At 36.8% G+C, this 20,691-nt stretch overlaps 1 protein-coding gene across 5 annotated transcripts in view; it reads right to left on the bottom strand.

Moving 5' to 3' along the window:
- Positions 1-412: 412 nt before the first annotated feature.
- The window catches only part of tbl1x.L (transducin beta like 1 X-linked L homeolog), a 173,939-nt gene continuing 153,660 nt past the window's right edge, over positions 413-20,691 (bottom strand). For all 5 annotated transcript variants that reach the window (XM_018246614.2, XM_041582080.1, XM_041582081.1 and 2 more), the window contains 11 exons: positions 18,936-19,068; positions 17,771-17,912; positions 16,522-16,585; positions 15,193-15,290; positions 14,280-14,340; positions 13,266-13,387; positions 12,096-12,170; positions 11,256-11,383; positions 7,767-7,932; positions 6,093-6,194; positions 413-3,477 (listed from right to left, as the gene is read on the bottom strand). In XM_018246614.2, the coding sequence (XP_018102103.1) occupies positions 3,451-3,477; positions 6,093-6,194; positions 7,767-7,932; positions 11,256-11,383; positions 12,096-12,170; positions 13,266-13,387; positions 14,280-14,340; positions 15,193-15,290; positions 16,522-16,585; positions 17,771-17,912; positions 18,936-19,068 (1,118 nt within the window). In that variant the 3' untranslated portion in view covers positions 413-3,450. The remainder of the gene's footprint in view (positions 3,478-6,092; positions 6,195-7,766; positions 7,933-11,255; positions 11,384-12,095; positions 12,171-13,265; positions 13,388-14,279; positions 14,341-15,192; positions 15,291-16,521; positions 16,586-17,770; positions 17,913-18,935; positions 19,069-20,691) is intronic.

Here is a 20,691-nt window from a genome sequence, read left to right as displayed (position 1 = left end):
GGCCTACTAAATGTGAATCTGCAATGGCTGAAGAGAAGTAGACAGAGCTGTCTAGCATTTGTGCTGTTCTGTGGAATACTTGAGAGGGAGGAAAGCCTTTATCGAAGAATATGTATAGGTTGTGCCACAGGACCTCACCAACTTGACTAAAAACATTTATGGGGCCCTGCTTACATAAGACACTATGGACCGATTTGAACAAAATCAACTGTATTTGCACATTATACCTTCTCTAAGAAATGGAAACAGAATTGAATCTTACACTTTATAATAAACACATTGCATATTGTATGTGGAACTAAGGGCATGTTTCACACACCATTTCTGGCATCATAAAACACTACATTTGCTTACAGTATGTGTCAAAACTTCCAAAAACACCATTACTTTAAACCAAGAACCCTTTAAATTCATTGGAATCATATCACGTTTAATGATTTTTGCAGCATCATACAGTTCAAAATGAAAAAAAAAATGTTAGATATTAATTAATGCATCTAATCAATAACAAACATCATCAGAAAAGTATGCATCTCTAATTACTTTGCCCTATTTTAAACACGGTGCAGTATGTAGATCTTATACAGTTGAAGGTAGAAACTAAACTGGTGGTCCTCCAGCCATGTAACACAGCACCCTAACAAATGCTGTTTGTTTTTAACATTAAAAACTTGGAAATTCATCAGCAGCCACCTTATCTAGTGAACCCCAGTAGTAGCACCTCAAGATTTCAGCGGTTTAATCACAATTAAACTACCCACTGTTTGCATCATCCTCATACTCAGGTCTTTACAAATATGACTTTTTGCCAAAGTCCATAAATACAGCACTCTGTTGATATCTGGGTTGCTGCTTATATTTTATCAGTGCAGTTATTAAAGTATAGCAGACAATTGGATAGAAAAGCCATAACTTCTTCTCAAGTATAGAAGAATAATCTAAGACTTCTGTGGCACCTAGTGCCGGAATTTTTCTGGCCTACGTGGTGGAAGGCCGATAATGGAAATCAGTGTAGACAACTCCCTGTTTTTAAACCACACTCAATTGAAACCACACCCATGTTACCACAAGAACTTTTAAGAGCATGTCCACATTAATTCTGATAACACACTAAAAAACATAATGGTTGGTGCTCACTGCAGGAGTATCACTCTTCACTTATATGTGAAACAAGTTTATAAAGTCATGTTAAGACATACCCTTAAATCCATATGCCTCATCCTCCCCTGTGGATAACACAGCACCCTAACAAATGCTAACAAACATCCACCAGGTTCACCTCCCGTAGGGCATGGAACACACAGGGAGCATTGGGCAGGCAGAGTATGCCACACACAGGGAGCATTGGGCAGGCAGGGTATGGCACACACAGGGAGCATATGGCAAGTAGAGTATGGCACACACAGGGAGCACAGGGAAGGCAGAATACAGCAGGAGACAGGGAAACCTATCAGGACCATTCTATGATATACAATTCATACTGTGCTACATACAGTGAAACAGTACTGATGCCCGTCAGCAGTTTTTATGAGGTGTGAACAGGTGAGCAATGTGGGCACTTTCAGTCTGGCTCTGAGTTGTAAACAGTACAGGGCTTTAGGGGTTTGAACAATAGAGGTATCAAAGTCATGAACAATGCAGGAGAGATTACAAGTGTGAATCTTACTGTCTGAATTTGAGGTTAAACTATGCAGGGGCCAGTAAATCTCAGTTGTGATACCCTTTAAAGCTTACACAAAGTAAATAGGCACAGCAGGCAGACTTTCATGTGGGGGCCACACAAGGGGGGTCTGGCCGCCAGGCCCGCAAGTTGGACAGCAGATAAAATAACCTTATCTTAAAAGTAAAGGTATTGTAAAAATGTTATGTTGCGAAACTGCAATGTAAGAATTTAAATACATCAATGTAATAGAAATTAAAATAAAAATAGATGAACCTCAGCTTAATGAAAAAATATTTTTCAGTTCTAAAAATTTGTACTAGTAAAAGACCCCATTTATTGATATTGTGTTTATGTTTTAATGTATATTGCTTAGATATTTCTATTATATTCTCAATAAACTCTCAATATTTAAGAAAATCTCCCAGCAATATCTGAATTTTTTTTTCAAAAAACCTACCTTAGAATACAAGACTTTTTGCAGACATAGATTCACAATATAACTTAAGATAAGTTTTACGTTTGGGAAATCATTGAAGAACCAAAGAGCATTCCATGTCCATAGCTGTAGAAGAGCCAACAGGAGCAAGTTGTTGATATGAACAACTGTCATTAATGTAAGGTCATGTGAGGCATTGGGAAGAGGATAGGGTAAACCTTTGAGACCCGATAATAGTACTGTAGGTCTCAAAGTACACACACACAAACACACTGAACTGTATAAACTCTATAGTACTCGCTTAAAAATGGACTACTCAAAATCAACAAAAAGGGTATTCAGTCTTTATTTACCCTGTGTTTTTAGATTTTTTTTTTGCATGATTTAGACAAACCCAAGATTTGCAATTACTGTTTGATTTTAAAATTAATTTTTTAACATAAAAAATATTTTTCTTTTCAAAAATACAGTGGGTTCTTTCTCTTAAAAGTTCATCTTTCTTCTTAATTTTATTTTATATCTTTGTAAAAAGCTCTTCTGGTGCTGCAATGTTATAAAAAGCTTGTGACACTGTTTCACAAAAGTTCCATTATAAGCTAAATTGTGGAGAGGATAAGAGGCCACTGCTATGCATTGATGGGCGCTCAGAGTTGTAGAGAATATCAAGGTAGGACCTAAAGTATGAAAAAAAGAGGTTTGCAAAGAGCTGGGTTAAGCATTCCTTCAAGTGCATTATTAGCCAGCACATCACATTAATTGCGGACAAAGATTAAAGCTGAGCCAAAAGCAAGATTAGTTTCTCTGGCAACCCTGTGATCTTCTCTGTTTCATTCTTCCAAGCTAGTAGAAAAACCATTGAATTACTGGACAAAGCAACAAAAAGTAGTCTAAAAATAGAAAGTGTTTTAATTAAAAAGTCAAATTGATTGATCAATAAAAACTGGTATTTGTAGGTCATTTGGGAAAACAATTGTAGTGTCCAGATTAGAAGGAAAAAATGTAAAATTGATAATTATGTTTTCCCTTTTGGTTTGTTAGAGCCTCTTTTTTATCCATCTGAGTCTTTAACCTTTTTGGTAAGGTCAGTTCTGCCGTAACAACCAGCTTTTTAGACATAACAAATACAGACATTCAGAGCATTGTCTGAGTGAATTATGCCCATTTGGAAACTATTAATTCCAATAAAGTATTTTTTGAAATGGATCTGTGGTGGCCTTTCTTTTCCTAAAGTATGAGGTTCTGTTTTTCTTGCACGCTTAGACTGCGTCAGGTTCGTACAATTTTCGGAATCTCATGTCTCAAACAGTGCACATTTGCTGCTGGTCCATTTAATCTTACAGAATTTATAGATTCATTTTCGTACATCCAGAACGCAAACCTGTAAGAAGCACAAGTTGTGGAAAATTATTTCTTTGTGTCACAGGGAAACATTGACCAATAGGTAGAGAAGACCAGAGACTGAAGTAAAGGTACAGGTACGTATGTGGGATCTATTGTCTGGAATGCTTTGGACTTGGGGTTTTCCAAACGTTTTTTTTTTAAATTTGCAGCACAATGACTGAAGCTAGTAAAAAAAAAAAAAACATACTTTTTATATATACATTTATATATTAAAGGAAAACATGTTTTTTTCAAAACACATCAGTTAATAGTGCTGCTCCAGTAGAATTCTGCACTGAAATCCAAGAGCAGACAGATTTTGTTATATTCAATTTTGAAGTCTGACATGGGGCTAGATATATTGTCAATTTCCCAGCTGCCCCCAGTCATTTGACTTGTGCTCTGATAAACTTCAATCACTCTTTACTGCTGTCCTGCAAATTGGAGTGATATCACACCCTCCCCCCCCCCGGCAGCCTAACAACAGAACAATGGGAAGGTAACGACGTAGCTCCCTAACACTAGATAACAGCTTCCTGGTAGATCTAAGAACAGCACTCAATAGTAAAAGCCAAGTCCCACTGAGACTGATTCAGTTATATTAATTAGGAGAAATAACAGCCTACCAGAAAGTAATCCCATCCTAAAGTGCAGGCACAAATCACATGACTGGGGCAGCTGGGAAACTGACAAAATGTCTAGCCCCATTTCAGATTTCAAAATTTAATATAAAAAAATCTGTTCGCTCTTTTGAGAAATGGATTACAGTGCAGAATTCTGCTGGAGCAGCAATATTAACTGATGTGTTTTGGAAAAAAACTGTTTTCCCATGACAGTATCCCTTTAAAACAGTTGTTTTTCCATCAATATGTCTAGTTATTAAAGAGAACTAATAATGTGTTATTATTCCAGAAAAAAAAAAAAATCAGTCAGAAATAAATAATTGCTTATTTATATAGAACTCTGTGGTAAATGGCAATGCTGTATTTGTGAGCTTTGTGGATGACAAATTTCCAGATGATATCTCCTATACCTGTATTGCAAAGTATACAAAGAGAACACAATAAGGTGTCTGCATGCTTTAAATATCCAATAGTGGCAGTGCACACCAGGAAACTACAAGGACTACTTGAATCAATATTTAGATTTGAAAAATATCCATTTTTATGAATACATCTGGTAAAACCGCATCTGAGGTCTGACGCATTTTGTGTCTACATGCATAGACAAGAAACGCCTCAGACTTAAGGTGCTGTAAATTACATTGATTTGAGCAGTCCTTTTAGATTTGTGGTGTGCGCTGCCACTATTGGATATTTGCAGATTGTGTCTCCCTTAGCGACGGACTCAGGGCAGAGGCACCGGGTCACAGCATCAATTTTGAAGGCATATTAGGATTTATTAGATGATTAAATGTGGTATTCCAGGCTCAGGGGTAAGGGGCGGGTTGCACCCGAACCACAGGACTCGTGAGGGGCTACTAAGTCTTAATGGTTGTTTGCTTGCTGGGCATCATTACTGCACACCTGTTAAACTAATTTAAGTGCTGTGCATATTGTTTGATGAAATCCGCATGCTTTAGACTATAAATTAATTCACACTTGCAGTGTCTTCCATCAACAACTTAATATTTGCAGTATATTATTAGAATTTATTCACAAAGCACCATCTGTTTCTGTTGAGTTGTACAAGGAGAAGGAAAAGCAAACGGAGACATGAGGGGATTAGGCATTCCAGTTTCTGTAGCCTCAAATTTTTTACTTAGGGTAATTCCGTTTCTCATTATGAACAAGTGATGTCACAACTGTAACATAATATTATTAAAATCTTATGTATGTACTATGATATATATTACAATACCATGCTTCTTTTCCTTTTTCTTTTTTCTTTGCAAAAAATGCAGTATGTCTGTCCTTATCTATTGCTGATTCTGACTATTAAACCAATGTAGTCAAAGTCACTTGATTAACTAACCTGTGAAAAAGCATGCAATACATTATGACAAAAGGCATCTTGGCTGGAGGAGTGCTGACTTCTGCTATATTCAGAGCCGGGCCACACTGGCCAGGCGCCCTAGACGGCCTGGCCAGCCGCAGCGCCGGGTGAGCGTGCGCATGCGCAAGTTGATGACGCAGGCGCACATGCCCAAGTTGAAGTTGATGCCGACGCGCATGTGCGTGTCAACGCCGGCGTGCATGCGCAGAAGCGCCAATCAGCACGCGTACATGCGCAGAAGCGCCAATCATCGTACAGGAAGACGGGGAGTGAGGGGACCAGACATGTGGTAGGCGACAAAGCAGGTACGTGCCTGGTGCCCCCCCCAGCTTGGCGCCATAGACACGTGCCTACTCTGCCTACCCCTAGTTCTGGCCCTGGCTATCTTGTCAGAACCAGCAGTGAGGAGGAGAACAGACAGATACTGCATTCAACTGCAACTACATTTACAACTAACCAATGACAATTTGAATTAATATATAACCAAAGTTGAGCTTCTTTCATTAGAAAAAAAATAATTTTTGATTTTATATTTCATTTAAGTAGATCTTGAGTTAATATGGTGCAAAGTAATTGATCCATACAAGTGAAAGTAGCCAAATGCTAAAATATACTCACTGATCCATCAGATGCACTTGCTCCTACTTTGTCCCCTCTGGCATTCCAACATACTTCAAATATCCCTCCTGTTCCTCTGTAGCTGTATACCAGGGATCCACTCTGGTAATGAAAATGTGTATATTTTTTTAAAAATGCATTCAGTACAATTTCAAAATTTCACGTTACTATGAAGCAATAAATGTCTATTCATTTAACCCTTTTGATGATAAATGTTCTTTTCCTTTTTGCCACTTGTTTCGGGTTATTTGAAATTGGAAATTCTACATCGTTGCTGTAGAATTTATGTTTTATTGAAGTCAAACAGTTAAAAAGAACACCTTTTTTTTGTTCAATGCTTTGCTATAATAATAAAATGCTGTAAAATGACAGCTAAATTAGACATCTCTATGGTGAGACAACATTTTTAATATTCATAAATACAGTATGTTTATTATTTTGCCAGATCTTTAAAAAAATATATAAATATTCTTAATGCAAACAATAGTCCTTATTTTTTTTTTTTGCAGTGGCTATACTCAATGTTCCCTTTAAGCTGTGTGCTGGTACAGGCATGAACATACCGTGTACCAATTGTAATATGGAGCACAATGAAATGCACAGTTAATTGAACATGTTAAACAATGTACACTGAGCTTTACTAAATAAGTGTGATGCCACATCGTTATTATCCATTGAACCAAACCAAAATATTAGTCTGAGCCACTTTGCTTAATCACCCAGTCACTGTCCCAGTTCAACTTACAGTAAAGTTTCTCAAGCACAGGCACCAGTGGCTTCTGCAATGCCGCCCCCATCACCCGCTTACCTTTGCTGTGGAGGGGTCGGAGGGGGGGCCACAGTGCTAGTACAGAGAGCGCAATTGCTCTCTCGCACTAGAAAAGCCAAACTTCCATTTTTTAAAGGTACCAGGAGCGGCTTTTTTGCCGCAAATTTTTCAACTCGCCTCATTGGCACAGCGCCCCTGACAATTACACAAAGATGAGCGATCAATAGTTTTCAGTGGCCCAAATATACACCAAGCATCAGACATTTTAGTTACAGTTCAGCTGAACTATATGAAAAAACCTGTGGCTCGCAATAGAGGAAGTAATCACAGACCAGAAGCAGAAGTTTTTCTTAGAAACATTACTTTTTCCTAAGAGACAGAAAATGTCATTTTAAATCTAAATTAGCTTAAGGTCTGTTGATTCGTGTGGAGATACCCTTGCAAGTATGATAACGTCTTTATAGAAATAAATAGAAATAATGGGTATTACTCTAATTGTACAGACCACTTTTAACATTTTTGGATTAGGCATGATCCTGAATCCTCCACAAAAGATCTTGCCAAATACTCAATGCCCACGTGCATTGCCCCACACACCCTCATGAATACATACTGCTGAATACAGAGCAAACATTTTTTTTTTCTCTCCCTCTCACCAACCTGATGCTCGCAGATTGCCCCACTCTACTTCAGGTCCAGTGCAATCGCTTCTACTGGGGACTGGGCAGGCAGGAGATTCAAATGGCTGTCAAAATTTCCCACCCAGGGGAGATGCATCCACTGCAGCCATCATCCCCCCCCCCATTTTTGCTGCCTAGGCCCAGACCTTTGTGGCCTGCCCACAAATCTGGGGCTGAAAGTACCATGACAGACAGAGTATACAATTTTAATGAATTTATAATTACCTGGGTGTTCCATATGTGAACACATTTATCAAATGATCCACTGGCCAGATATTTCCCATCAGGGCTAAATGCTACGCTGTAAACTGGTTCCTGATGCTTGGTTAACGTGTGGATGCAAACACCTCTTTCCACATCCCACAGTCTGACTGTTGAATCAAATGAAGCACTGAAAAAAAAAAAAAAGAGATTGTTAATATTCCGTAAAAAATATAGTGACCTACCCTATTCTGCACAGAGAGATGTATTTTTACTTTTATTTGTTTTATTTATAGATATAGGAAATCTCTTGGTTGTTTTACTCAGAGAGCCCAGCACATGCATAATTTTCTACATCCATGGCTGGTCAATGTAACTGATAGGCCTATTCTCACAAAAGGCATTCATGATTAATATATGAAAGGCTAAGCAGGTTACTGCTGGAATTATTCTGTACAAGTACCTGTACCTGTAAGAAAAACACAGATACTATTCAACTAATTGTTCAATTATTGAATATGTTATAAAATATAAACGTGTTAAAATATTGACGTTTCTTCAAAAGATTTCCATTTAATATGAATTAAAAATGAAAGAAAATGTGCAAATTTTTCCAACCATTCCAAGATATTAGGGTCTTTTAATAAAATGGTGAAACTGGAAAATAGGGTTAGTTTGGAAATATATTTAGCAGCCACTTAGATTTTCCTTGCAGCAGAGAAGTGGGTGTTGCTGCATATTTCAAATAAGGAACATCAGGACGATTTCACCTGGCAGCTTAAATGACTTACAAATGATCTCAGAACAGAATGATTGGTATTTATGATGAACCAAACTCTTAGTTATGAGAAATGGCTCTACCATTACAGGTATGGGATCCGTTATTTAGACGAAAAGGCTGTCACACATACAGACTAAATTTTATCCAAATAATTCACATTTTTAAAAATTATTTCCTTTTTCTCTATAATAATAAAACAGTACCTTTTACTTGATCCAAACTAAGATATAATTAATCCTCATTGGAAGCAAAACTAGCCTATTGGGTTTATTTAAAATTAATTATTTTAATACATGATTAAAGGTAAAGGATTACAGAAAGATCTGTTATCCAGAAAACCCCAGGTCCTGAGTATTCTGGATAACGGGTTCCATACCTGTACTCTGTTTCCTTATAATATGGTAGTGCATCCTCAGGAAATAATGTGAAAACTCTTGGGTTGGTTTGCTTGTTGACTATTGTATAAAATATAAATGCTAGAATTCCCTGCAGCTCTCTCCATATGTATTATATATGACAGATACATGCTGTATTTAGTTACAAAACTGGCTTAAATAATGTGTATACATGAAAGATAGCAGTTTTTATACCATTTAGTTCATAGCAATGCACAGAATCATTATATAAATATTTACATTTTGGATTGACCCAGTGAAATCCCATTATAATCCATTATATTTTAGGGGAGAAAGTGGAACTCCTTTTGGGCAAAATGAAAGCAGTCATCAGTATTTTACCTGTATTGATGATATACAGTCATATGAAAAAGTTTGGGAACCCCTCTCAGCCTGCATAATAATTTATTCCACTTTCAACAAAAAAGATAACAGTGGTATGTCTTTCATTTCCCACTTCTGACAGTGGAAAACCGTTTGCGAATTTTATAGTTTGCGCCAATGCGCAGTAAATGTAATAAAACCTCTTAGTGAAAAATTTGTTATCTTTGCTCCAAAAGATTAAGACACCTTCAAGCACTTCTTAAGAGTGTGCAATTAAAATTCGCAATGCATTAACAGTTTAAGGAACAACATTACATTGCGAGATGTGGATTTTTATTCTTATTGGTGTGAATTGTTTTTCTTTTGCGACTTTAATAACATTCCCTCCTTAAAAGTTTAAATTGTCAGTTATAACTGTAAGCAATGTAATCAGGAAATGGAAGGCCATAGGCACAGTTGCTGTAAAACGCAGGTCTGGTAGGCCAAGAAAAATACAGGAGCGGCATATGTGGAGGATTGTGAGAATGGTTACAGACAACCCAAAGATCACCTCCAAAGATGTTGTATCTGTACATCGTTCTACAATTCAGCGCACTTTGCACAAAGAACAGTTGTATGGCAGGGTGATGAGAAAGAAGCCCTTTCTGGACTCATGCCAAGAACAGAGTCACTTGTTGTAAGCAAAAGCTCATTTAGACAAGCCACAGTCATTTTGGAACAAAGTGCTTTGGACTGATGAGACAAAAATTGAGTTATTTGGGCATAACAAAAAGCACTTTGCATGGCGGAAGAAGAACACCGCATTCCAAGAAAAACACCTGCTACCTACTGTCAAATTTGGTGGAGGTTCCATCATGCTGTGGGGTGGTGTGGCTAGTTCAGGGACTGGGGCCCTTGTTAAAGTTGACGCTAGGATGAATTCAACACAATATCAACAAATTCTTCAGGACAAAGTTGAAGTTATGCAGGGGTTGGAAATTCCAACAAGACCAGGCCCGGATTTGTGGAGAGGCCACCAAGGCCCGGGCCTAGGGCAGCAAGATTTCAGGGGGTGGCATGCTGCCCAACCACACCCACATTGGCTCAGAAACACTGGGTATGCGCAGAGATACTATAATTTTTTTTAGATTTCCCCATTGTTCCGGTCCCGATGATGAAAATTTGAGTGAATAAAAGGGAGGGGACGGGGGCGACGAACGACAGCGGGCCTAGGGGTGCCCACTATGTAAATCCGGCCCTGAACAAGACAATGACCCTAAATAGACTTCTAAATCTACAAAGGCATTTATGCAGAGAAAAAAAGTACAATATTCTAGAATGGCCGTCACAGTCCCCTGACTTGAATACCATGGAAAATCTATGGGATGATTTGAAGCAGGCTGTCCATGCTCCGCAGCCATCAAATTTCTGGAGAGATTTTGTATGGACGAATGGTCAAAAATACCCCCATACAGATTCCAGACACTCATCAAAGGCTATAGGAGTCGTCTAGAGGCTGTTACATTTGCTAAAGGAGGCTCAACTAAAGTATTGGTGTAATATCTCTACTGGGGTGCCAATATCTCTACTGGGGTGCCCAAATGTATGTACCTTATGATGCATATTGCATATTTTCTGTTAATCCAATAAACTTTATGTCACTGCTAAAATACTGTTTCCATAAGGCATGTTATATATTAAAAGGAAGTTGCTTCTTTGAAAGCTCAGCCAATGATAAACAAAACTCCAAAGAATTAAGAGGGTTTTCAAACTTTTTCATATGACTGTATATATATCATTTTGTCTAGGTTGTTGAAATGCAATTGAAATATTGGATTTCAGTAACATTTTAAAAGAATTTCAATATCTTTTAAAACAGTAAAAGCGTGCTGATGACATAAGTGATGTTTTATAAATTGGGGGTACTTATTAACCAATCAGAGTTTGTTCTATTTTCTTTTCTAACCTCCCTGCATTTCCTATACGTGTATATGAATAGAATGGACTAGGACTGCTGTACTTTATCAGGAATACCTTGCTAACATGATGTTGGAGTTAGGGTTACTTGTGCCAGGACCAGTTGGACTCCATTTTATTGTGTAGATTTCTTTACTGTGAGCCTGCAGGTCATGTACACACAAATCTTCTTTCATACTCCAGATCTGTAATAAACACATGATAAACACATTAATAGTAACAAGTGTAATTCAACGAGGGAAGATTCATATCTGATGTTCCTCCACCGATAAAACTACTATGTTGTAATTCATACCATCAAACCATTAAGATAAGCAAACCAAGTATATATCATAGTGGTGAAAAACACTCCTGGCACTACAGTTGAGTGCATCATTATTTGCAGTGATACAACTTTTATTTTGAAAGTGGAAAAATGACTGATTTATCCTGGATGGCTAAAATACTGTAGTGTTGTGTTCCTTGTATGTTATTAGAATTACAGTGTAATTATTAGATCATAAGAATGTCTTATCTACTGACATTTATCCATGCCTTTAAGGAAAAACAAACATAACCAATTGCTAATTCTTAACATAACTGATCAATCAGAAAACCTCATTAAACCAATATGTTAATAACAATAAATATTTCTGTTTTACATCAGTTTCTTAAAACTGTTATGGCTGCACCTTCCAGAAATAAGATTAGGAATAGGTTTGACAATCAAAGAAAAACCTCAGTACATTCATTGGCTCATGTAACCTAACATGTATGCACGCCCTTGGAATGTATGTGAGGATGGCTGCTTTTAAAATGGAAAAATCTTTTGGGGATAGTTTATTCTTCACATGACTACATAATGATGACAATCCACAGGATGATGGTAATAAAAATGGCTTAAACTGAGTAGCTTACCTTTAATGTCATATCATCTGAACATGATGCTAAATGCATTCCTGATGGGTCCCATTTAATTGCATTCACTTCGTTCTATATAAAAATGGAATTAAACGTATTGTAATACATCAGGTGTCCAGAAGAGGGAGACTAAGTATTACATTTAAAAAGATCCAGAGAAACCATCACAGTTAAGGCTGAGAAGGACAAAAATGAGCCAGAGACCGTGGCAATGCAAGAAACACAAAGAAAAGACTCTTTAAACAGAAGTGTTTTCCTATGTGTAATAATTGTGTTTCTCACACATTTTGTAAAGTGAAACACAAGCTTATTGTATATGGAGAACTTATGTTGTAACATAAGCTTTGTAGTTGTTACGCTTAAACTTAAAATTTTCAAACAAATTTGCAGTTTGCTAAGAAAGATCATTGTACACACTTATTAAACACAATATTGCCTCATTTTGAGTGAGGATAAAGTTAATATTGCAAAAGGTGATTATAACTCCTCAAGCAGTCACACACACTTGTATTTGGAATATAAAAAAATCAATATACAGTATGTGAATAGCACAATATTTTGAAGACTTCCTGTTGAAGACTTCCTGTAACCAGAAACATTCTGTGGCTGTTAACTCTCCTGCTAAAGGGAATTGCTGGACGGGTCTATTAATGGGATTAAAGGACATGGAAATCCTAGTTCACTAGGTGATGACAGTATGTTATGCACCCCATCCAGTGAATTAAAAAGCAATGTAACTTTCTATAGCAGCACTCCATCTTACCTGGCTTTTTCAGGAATCCCGTGCTAAACACGGGCCTGCACAGTAGAGTAAAATGTTCCAAATATATTAAACTGCCCTGTCTAAGTCTATGCTTGGGAAATTCTAGGAATGCTGTTTTTTTAGAAAAGTATGCACCAATCCAAAAAAAAAAAATTGTAATTTACTAGTGGTGGCTAATTAATGGCACCTCTCAGTGAATTTGGGTTTACTTGCCCTTTAATAAATTGTTTTCATACAATTGTATTGTATTGAAGTCATGTAAGATATAGTCGTACATAGAACATTTGTGCCCCCTAATAGGACCTGTGGGACATTCAGTTATACCATGCCATGCCCCACTTGAAATCCACTCCAGTAAATTCCTTTGATAGATGCACTTTTGTGGAGCTGACAATGTTACTCACTGTATGTCCTTGAAAGGTTTTTACTGGACGGTCACAGCCCAGTCTGCAAACATGAATGCACATGTCTGTGCTGCATGAAGCAAAGGTGGTATTGTTCTGCCAGTCCACATCTAGGGCAGGAGCTAAATAGAAAGTACAATCAGTAAGCAGAAACTAAATCAATTTAAATTGTTTGCATTATCTTGCCTAAATCATAGCTGTAAATACCCTGCACTACTAAAGTAAAATACTATATATGATGCAAATTTTGTTTTCGTTTCCTATGACAAAGGACACCGTTAGTGACCGAAATGTTGGGGTTATCAATAATTTTCACTAAGTCCTATACTTTTTTGAACTTTTATATACTATGGTACGTACTATGTTTATAGTAAATAGCCCAGCATATATAAAGAAAATATAATTTGAGGTCATCAAAATGCTATGGTACAGAAGACCATTAATTTCACTGGATTACCTCCTGCTTTTAGCTATCCTGATTAAAAACTACTTCACAACACCCTGTTCTTCATATTTGCTTGTAGTTTCATGTAACTGCCCTTTAGGCTAAAGGTGGCCATACACAGAGAGATCCGCTCTTTTGGCGATGTTGTACTGATCTGATCATGGGCCCTAGGGCCTAACGATCGAATCATAAAGAAGGGTAAACAGGCGGTTGGATCGTGGGGCCGCATCATTGAACAGATGCGGTCCACGATCCGACAGAATTTTTAGTCCCTTCCGATTGACATCTGCCCGATTTTCGGCCAATACACGGGCCAATAATCTGCCGACTCGGTCTGTCGGCAGCTTTTATCGGCCCATGTATGGCCACCTTTAGCCCCCCCCCAGCTAATGCTCCAGGCCCCCTTAAGGGGAACAAACCCGACAGTTTAGGAACCAATTGGTAGAGGATCCCAAGCAAATGTACAGATTAGACATGACAAATTGAAGCATAGAGTGGGAATTTATTGGGTTAAACTTACATTCTCTATATTAAAATAGCTTTGGAGTAGGTCAAATCATAGATTATACCTGAATGAAAGGGGAACTGTTGTTTTGCTTCTCCAGTGTGAGCATCCCAAATTATAGTTGTCTGCACAACAACAAAAGCAAACATATTAATACTGGAAATAAATGTATTAGACACATTCATTCATTATAAATCACATTATCAGTGTACTATGGTCAGAATTTTTTTCAGGGATTGTCCTCCCACACTAAGGGGCCATTCGAATTCAAACCTTTACAAAAATATAGTTTTTTTTAACTAAACCTCCCAAATTCAAGTTTAAATTTTAAATGGGTTGTTCGCATTTCCATTCATTTACTTTCAGATTGTTCACCAGAAATAAAGACTTTGTTCAATTGCTTTCCATGTATTTTTTTTTTATTTTTTTTCTTACAGTTTTTCCAAAATTTAAGGTTAATGTTTTAGTCTCTGGGGTTTCAGTCTGGCAACTCAGTAATTCAGGTGCAGATTCTAAACTGTTACAATTTGCTACATGAATTGATACATTTCTCAGCAGCATCTGTGGAACATTAGCAACTATTTTATCAATTCTAACAGCTGCGTTTAATGAAACCCAGGGATTCTGTTCAGCAGGACAAAGATAAGAAATGTATCGACTAAACATATTACTTTAGAACAGTTTACAGAATCAGTGAGCTCTCCCCCAGCTGCTTCAGCAAGACAAGAAATTGAAAAATGAAACTTTAACCAAATAGACTCCTAAAACTCTTTGTTAGTTATAATAACCAATATAACAGCATAATTGAATGCAGGTTGAATGGTTTGAATCAAAATATGATGTATGCTATATAAGTATAAGGAAAGGGGTCATACTTTATACTCTCCCTAAAATAATTACTCCCCATTGAAATTCAAAGTTTACAATGTTTAAATTTATTGAAATTTATTGTACCCTCATTTTCCTCAATTTCTTACCTTATCTACGCCAGCACTCAGTATATAGTTTCCCTTCTTATTCCATTTCAGTGCAAAGATGGGACCTTTGTGTTGTCCTAATGTGCTTGCAAGATTGCCTGAATAAAAAGAAGCAAAATGATCACGGCTGTAAGTATTGAGCGACTTCTGAATAGCTGTAGCAAATAACCGTATTTAAAAAAAAAAAAGGCTTCTTGCCTCACCAAGTTTTCTTACGATATCAATAGCATCAGAACCCTATGGCTGTTGCCGCAGGATAAGCACCAACTAAGTGTATGGAATATTTCCTTAGGCAACCAAGCAGATTTTTTGTTTTGCTTGATTATTTATGGTCTTATTAATTTTTGCTGGGCCTCCCAGCAAAAATATCCTTGAAGGGGCCCTGCACTGCTAAAACCTTCCTTGGCAGATGCATGCAAGCTCTCTCACATGCGCACATTGGGGGATACCAGGGCCCCTGTTCCCTGGTCCCCCCCCCCATGAAGTAGGGTCTGCTTCCTCTATAGTTATGCAACTGGGTAATTGACGGTCATCTAACCAACAAAAAGTTTAATTGATATTACCTTAGCTTTAAAAGAGGCCCTGTGACCCTAGGCATCAGAGTGGCCAGTAGGAACAAGACCGTGAATCACTAATAACTGAATAACAGAATGAAGTTATTCCTCTAAAGCTAGATGAGGCTAGACAAGTTTGTGGTTAGATGCTAGCAGTTGGCCACGTGACTGCAGAGTTCACCAGAGAAAAGCACTAGAATGAACTGTATATTGATCAATATACTGTCTAAGGATTGTATATTAGCTGCTCTGTATGATAGTATTGTCAAAACAAAGTATATGGGATATGGGATAAATTATTCAAAATGCTTGGGACCTGGGTCCAGATACTCATTACATAATTTGGATAACCACACCTTAAGTCTACTAAATATAGTGTTGCCACCTCTGCCTTTGGTTAGGGGGTGGGTGTGATGATGGGGTGGAGCTTCTACATGGGGGGGCTATTGCATCACTTAGGGGCGACTGGGTTGACTTGTGCCTGGTTTTCAGAATATTGAATGTTTGAACTGGAGAGCACCTTCAAAAACCTGACTTGAATGCTTGAAAATACACCACCCATTGACTTATAGAGAAGCTTGACAGATTTTCGTTATCACACTTTTTATAATTAGAATTTTCAAGATTCTTTCTATTGATATCTAGCGCAAAACCTGAATTCAACAAATGTTTAGTTTTTCCAAAGGGACCTGGCACTTATTCAGTTAAAAATCAGCAAAAAAAAAATTGCTTGAGTAAATTGAAATGAAATAAAATGAACTTGGCATTAACTTACCATCTTGTGTCCAAATTCTTGCAAAGCCGTCATATGATCCTGTAGCTAACAGAGTGCCATCAGTCTGGACAAAAAGAACAACAAATATTGTTGGCTTCTAGAAAACCTTTTTTGTTTGTGATAGAGAACCTGATAAATCAAGATCAGGAAAGGACCTGAAAAAGCACATCATTTCTCCTATAAATGTACATGATTACTTCTGAATGTGAAGATGAAGATAGGCAACCTTTCATACACCAACAATTATGCACAAAAATTTCCAGTAGTGTCATGTTAATACTTGCAGTTCTATAACAATGTATCCCTAAATCACTTATAGCATTATGCGTAGTGATGGGCGAATTTATTCGCCAGGCGCAAATTTGCGGAGAATTCCTACGATTCGCCGCCGGTAGATAAATTCATGAAACCGCTGCGCAAATTCGCCAGTGTTTTTTTGGAGGCGGGCGCAATTTCGCCACAAATTCGCCCATCACTAATTATGCAAATTGTTTTCCTCATTATAATAAAATGTTAAATTGTAAACAATGTTTATACAAAATAAGTTTATACAAAATATGTTTCATAGTAACAATATTTACATTTATACATTAGGTATCCAATTTATACATTGTGTGGGTTTTATTCTAAATTGTTAGAAAGGTACAGTCTGATGATATGCGGCTCTACCATATTGCTATCTTTTTATATAAACAAGTGCAAATTTTATATATATATATATATATATATATATATATATATATATATATATATATATATATATATATATATATATATATATATATATATATATATATATATAACAGACAGCTAAAGGTGATGCTGGTCTTGAAACCTATGGAAAACTGGAATGCAGTGATTAATTTCTTGGGGCAATCTATTTCCTGTAAAAAGAATATGCTTCTCTGCTTTTAATGGTTGCTTGGTTTTGTTTCTACTGGATATATTGTTCATTTATTGTAGCATTTTATATTTTCCTTGCAGAGTAAAAACCATGTAAACCAGAACCAGAATGTCCATTAAGCCATTAAGCTTTCTAGCCAAACTACGATAAACATTTTATTAGAATTGAAGTCTTAAATAAATCAATACAAGGAAAGTTGCTTCCAGGCTTTTTCAGAGAAAGGTAGGATAGCATAAAGTACAAATTGCTTAAATGAGTAGAAATGTGCTAATTAAAAATGTAAAAGACTTCTAGAACATTGGTGTTTACTTTAATATTAATGCTTTTTGACAGTAAATAACTCACATTCCAGTCCAAAGAAGTTACGTCTTTGTTGCTGGGAACGTCTTGGCCACCTTCTCGTATACAGTGCCTTAAAACTAGTTGAGTTGAATTACTATTGCTGTTTTCAATCAGGTTCCATATCCTTGCTGTTGAGTCTCCAGACCTTTGAAATGAAAGTTTATATTTATGATCACAGTCGTACCACAATCTGATTTTTTTTGGACGCCGGCGCAATTTTCTGGACACTGTGCAGGTATGGCACGATTGATCTTTTCTATCTGTATATAGTATAAGCCCAGCAGCTAGTGGTGGATTTTTTATCTGGAACTCTAATGGGTATACCCTGAGTACTTCAGCACTTGCAACATACCCATAGTAAGTGAGTCTTTTGGGGTTTAGCAATAAATCTCATGTTAATAAATCTTTATGTTAAGACTAAAACCCCAATATGCAATAAAATGCACCAAGTCTACTCAGGTGCAGGCCAATGAGAGACCAGAGTAGAGAGGAGAAGCAAAAGACATAGCAGGAGTAAGAATAGAATAAGCTCAAGAAAGTAAAACCAAAAGATAAGAAGGCATCACAAATTTGTCAGAGCAATTAAAAGAGAATGGGTAAACTAGAAGGTTATTTGAGAGAGGAGGAAATATACCAATATGGCATACCATGGCAAGTCTAAACTATTAAACTCGCCCCTTAATTGTTTTATACTCCATATATACAAGAGTAATAAAAGTCTTTTGGGGGAATATAATAAAAGTCAGTAACGGAAAAAATATTTGCAATGTGAAAAGTTATGCCTCTGTGCTAACAAATGTTTCTTTGCGCAAATTCAATATAGCTTTTCTGAACCCAGAAACTGTTTAGCGACCACTTCCGACAGTGGAAGAAGGTTTGCAAATTTTATAGTTTGCGCCAGTGCACAGTGAATGTAAAAAAACTTCTTACTGAAAAAGTTGCTGTGTTTACTCCAAAAGATTACGACACCTTCAAGCACTTCTTAAAAGTGGGCAATGCTCAATGAAAATTTGCAATGTGATAACAGTTTAAGGACAAATATTACATTGCAAATTGTTTTGCTCTTTGCAACTTTTATTACATTCCCCCATTTGTGCCTTAAGGAATTATTATTTAAGGACTACAAAATAACAATGTTCAAATTGCAAAGCAATACTATTTTCCTTACCCAGATGCTAAGAGATCGCTCACAGGATTCCAAGCACAAATGAATACCTCTGACTCATGCCCTCGAAGGACCGTTGCTTTATTTGGTGGAATTTCTACATCCCCATCAATTTCCATTGCTTCTGCATGGTTGTCTGTGAAACAAATCAGAAACGTATTATACACAATTGATATCTGATGATGCAAATCAGCTGGTGGTAACGAAAACATTTTTTACGCTGTTGAAATGCTATAAGAAATTTGAAAACCAAATCCAAATTCTATTAAATGACATGGAAACGGATCACTGCATATTGTACATGGTTTGTGAAACCTTCAGAGAGAAGTCCGTTTTGCATCATGTGTACAGTCATAAAGAAACTCTGCAAGGGCCAAATGTATCATATTTATTCCAACTACAGTCTGGTGTGAAAGAGCAGAAACAACACGGGATGTCTATATATCATGACTGAAAGTATATTTGACAGGAGCAGACCATTTCACTATAATGAGAAATGCCATTTTGCTCTTTAGCAAAGGGAATTGTTTTTAAAAAAGGCTTATGATAAAGACATCAGAGCCAAACAAATCATCAAAAATCAGATAAGACATATATTTTTTTTGTTCTGTTCATGCACAGCCATTTCTGGGGAGTTCGGATGTCATATATATCATGATATATGAGGTATATATATATATATTGGATATTTTAATAAGGTAGCGATGTTTTTAATAAAACAATATAATTAAGTGCAGTCTCTTCACAATTCCTGTTTGTAGCATTTGATGCACTTATAAGTAATTAAAAAGCACCAAACATTCCAACACCTTGTAAACATTGTGATAGAAGAGGGGTCAGTGAACATCAGGTTTAAAGGGGTTGTTCACTAGTGATGGGCAAATTTATTCGACAGCCGCAAACTTGTGGCGAATTTTGCAGTTTCGCTGCCGGCGAATAAATTTGCGTATTTGCAATGAAAATTTGCTGGCATCTTGATTTCGACGCGTCAAAGGTTTTTCGACGCGTCAAAATCGTTTCTCACCAGTTTCGCAAATTTCGTGGGAAATTCGCGGCGAAACTGGACAAATTCGCCCATCACTATTGTTCACCTGTGAGCAACTTTTAGTATAATGTAGATATCAATATTCTGAGACACTTTGCAATTGGTTTTCATTTTTTATCATTTGTGGGTTTTGCGTTATTTAGCTTTTTATTCATCAGCTCTCCAGTTTGCAATTTCAGCAATCTGGTTGCTAGGGCCCAAATTACCCTAGCATCCATGCATTGATTTGAATAAGAGTATGAATAGGAGAGGGCCAGAATAGAAAGATGAGAAGAAAAAAAGGCAAATAATTCAACAACGATTAAAAAATAAGAAAAAAATTAAGACCAATTGCAAAATTGATTAGAATTGTCCATTCTATAACATACTAAAAGTTAACTTAAAGGTGAACCACCCCTTTAAAGGAAAAATGTTTTATTTTTTAGGAGGGGTATGCAGTAACATGGACTCTAGTTATTCAGTTTTCTAGTAAATACTAACTGATGCTGCTTGCTATGAGCTACTGGATTGGAAAAATATTTGCCCATGCTGTTGTATAATGTTCTTAGAAACTCAGCATATGCTTATAACTTTAGCCATTTAGCGAGTATTGAAATAATTTGACAGCTGTCCAACAATGGATATTTCTGCAATTGAACTGTGGGTTCTGAGCGTCAAATGAATCTAGTCAGATTTGAATATACAGATTAGGATTCAGATCCCCATTCACTATGA

This window comes from Xenopus laevis, chromosome 2L (assembly GCF_017654675.1).
Source record: "Xenopus laevis strain J_2021 chromosome 2L, Xenopus_laevis_v10.1, whole genome shotgun sequence".
NCBI classification, from domain to species: domain Eukaryota; kingdom Metazoa; phylum Chordata; class Amphibia; order Anura; family Pipidae; genus Xenopus; species Xenopus laevis.
Note: the sequence above shows the minus strand (reverse complement) of the source record. Positions and strands in the feature narration are given on the sequence as shown.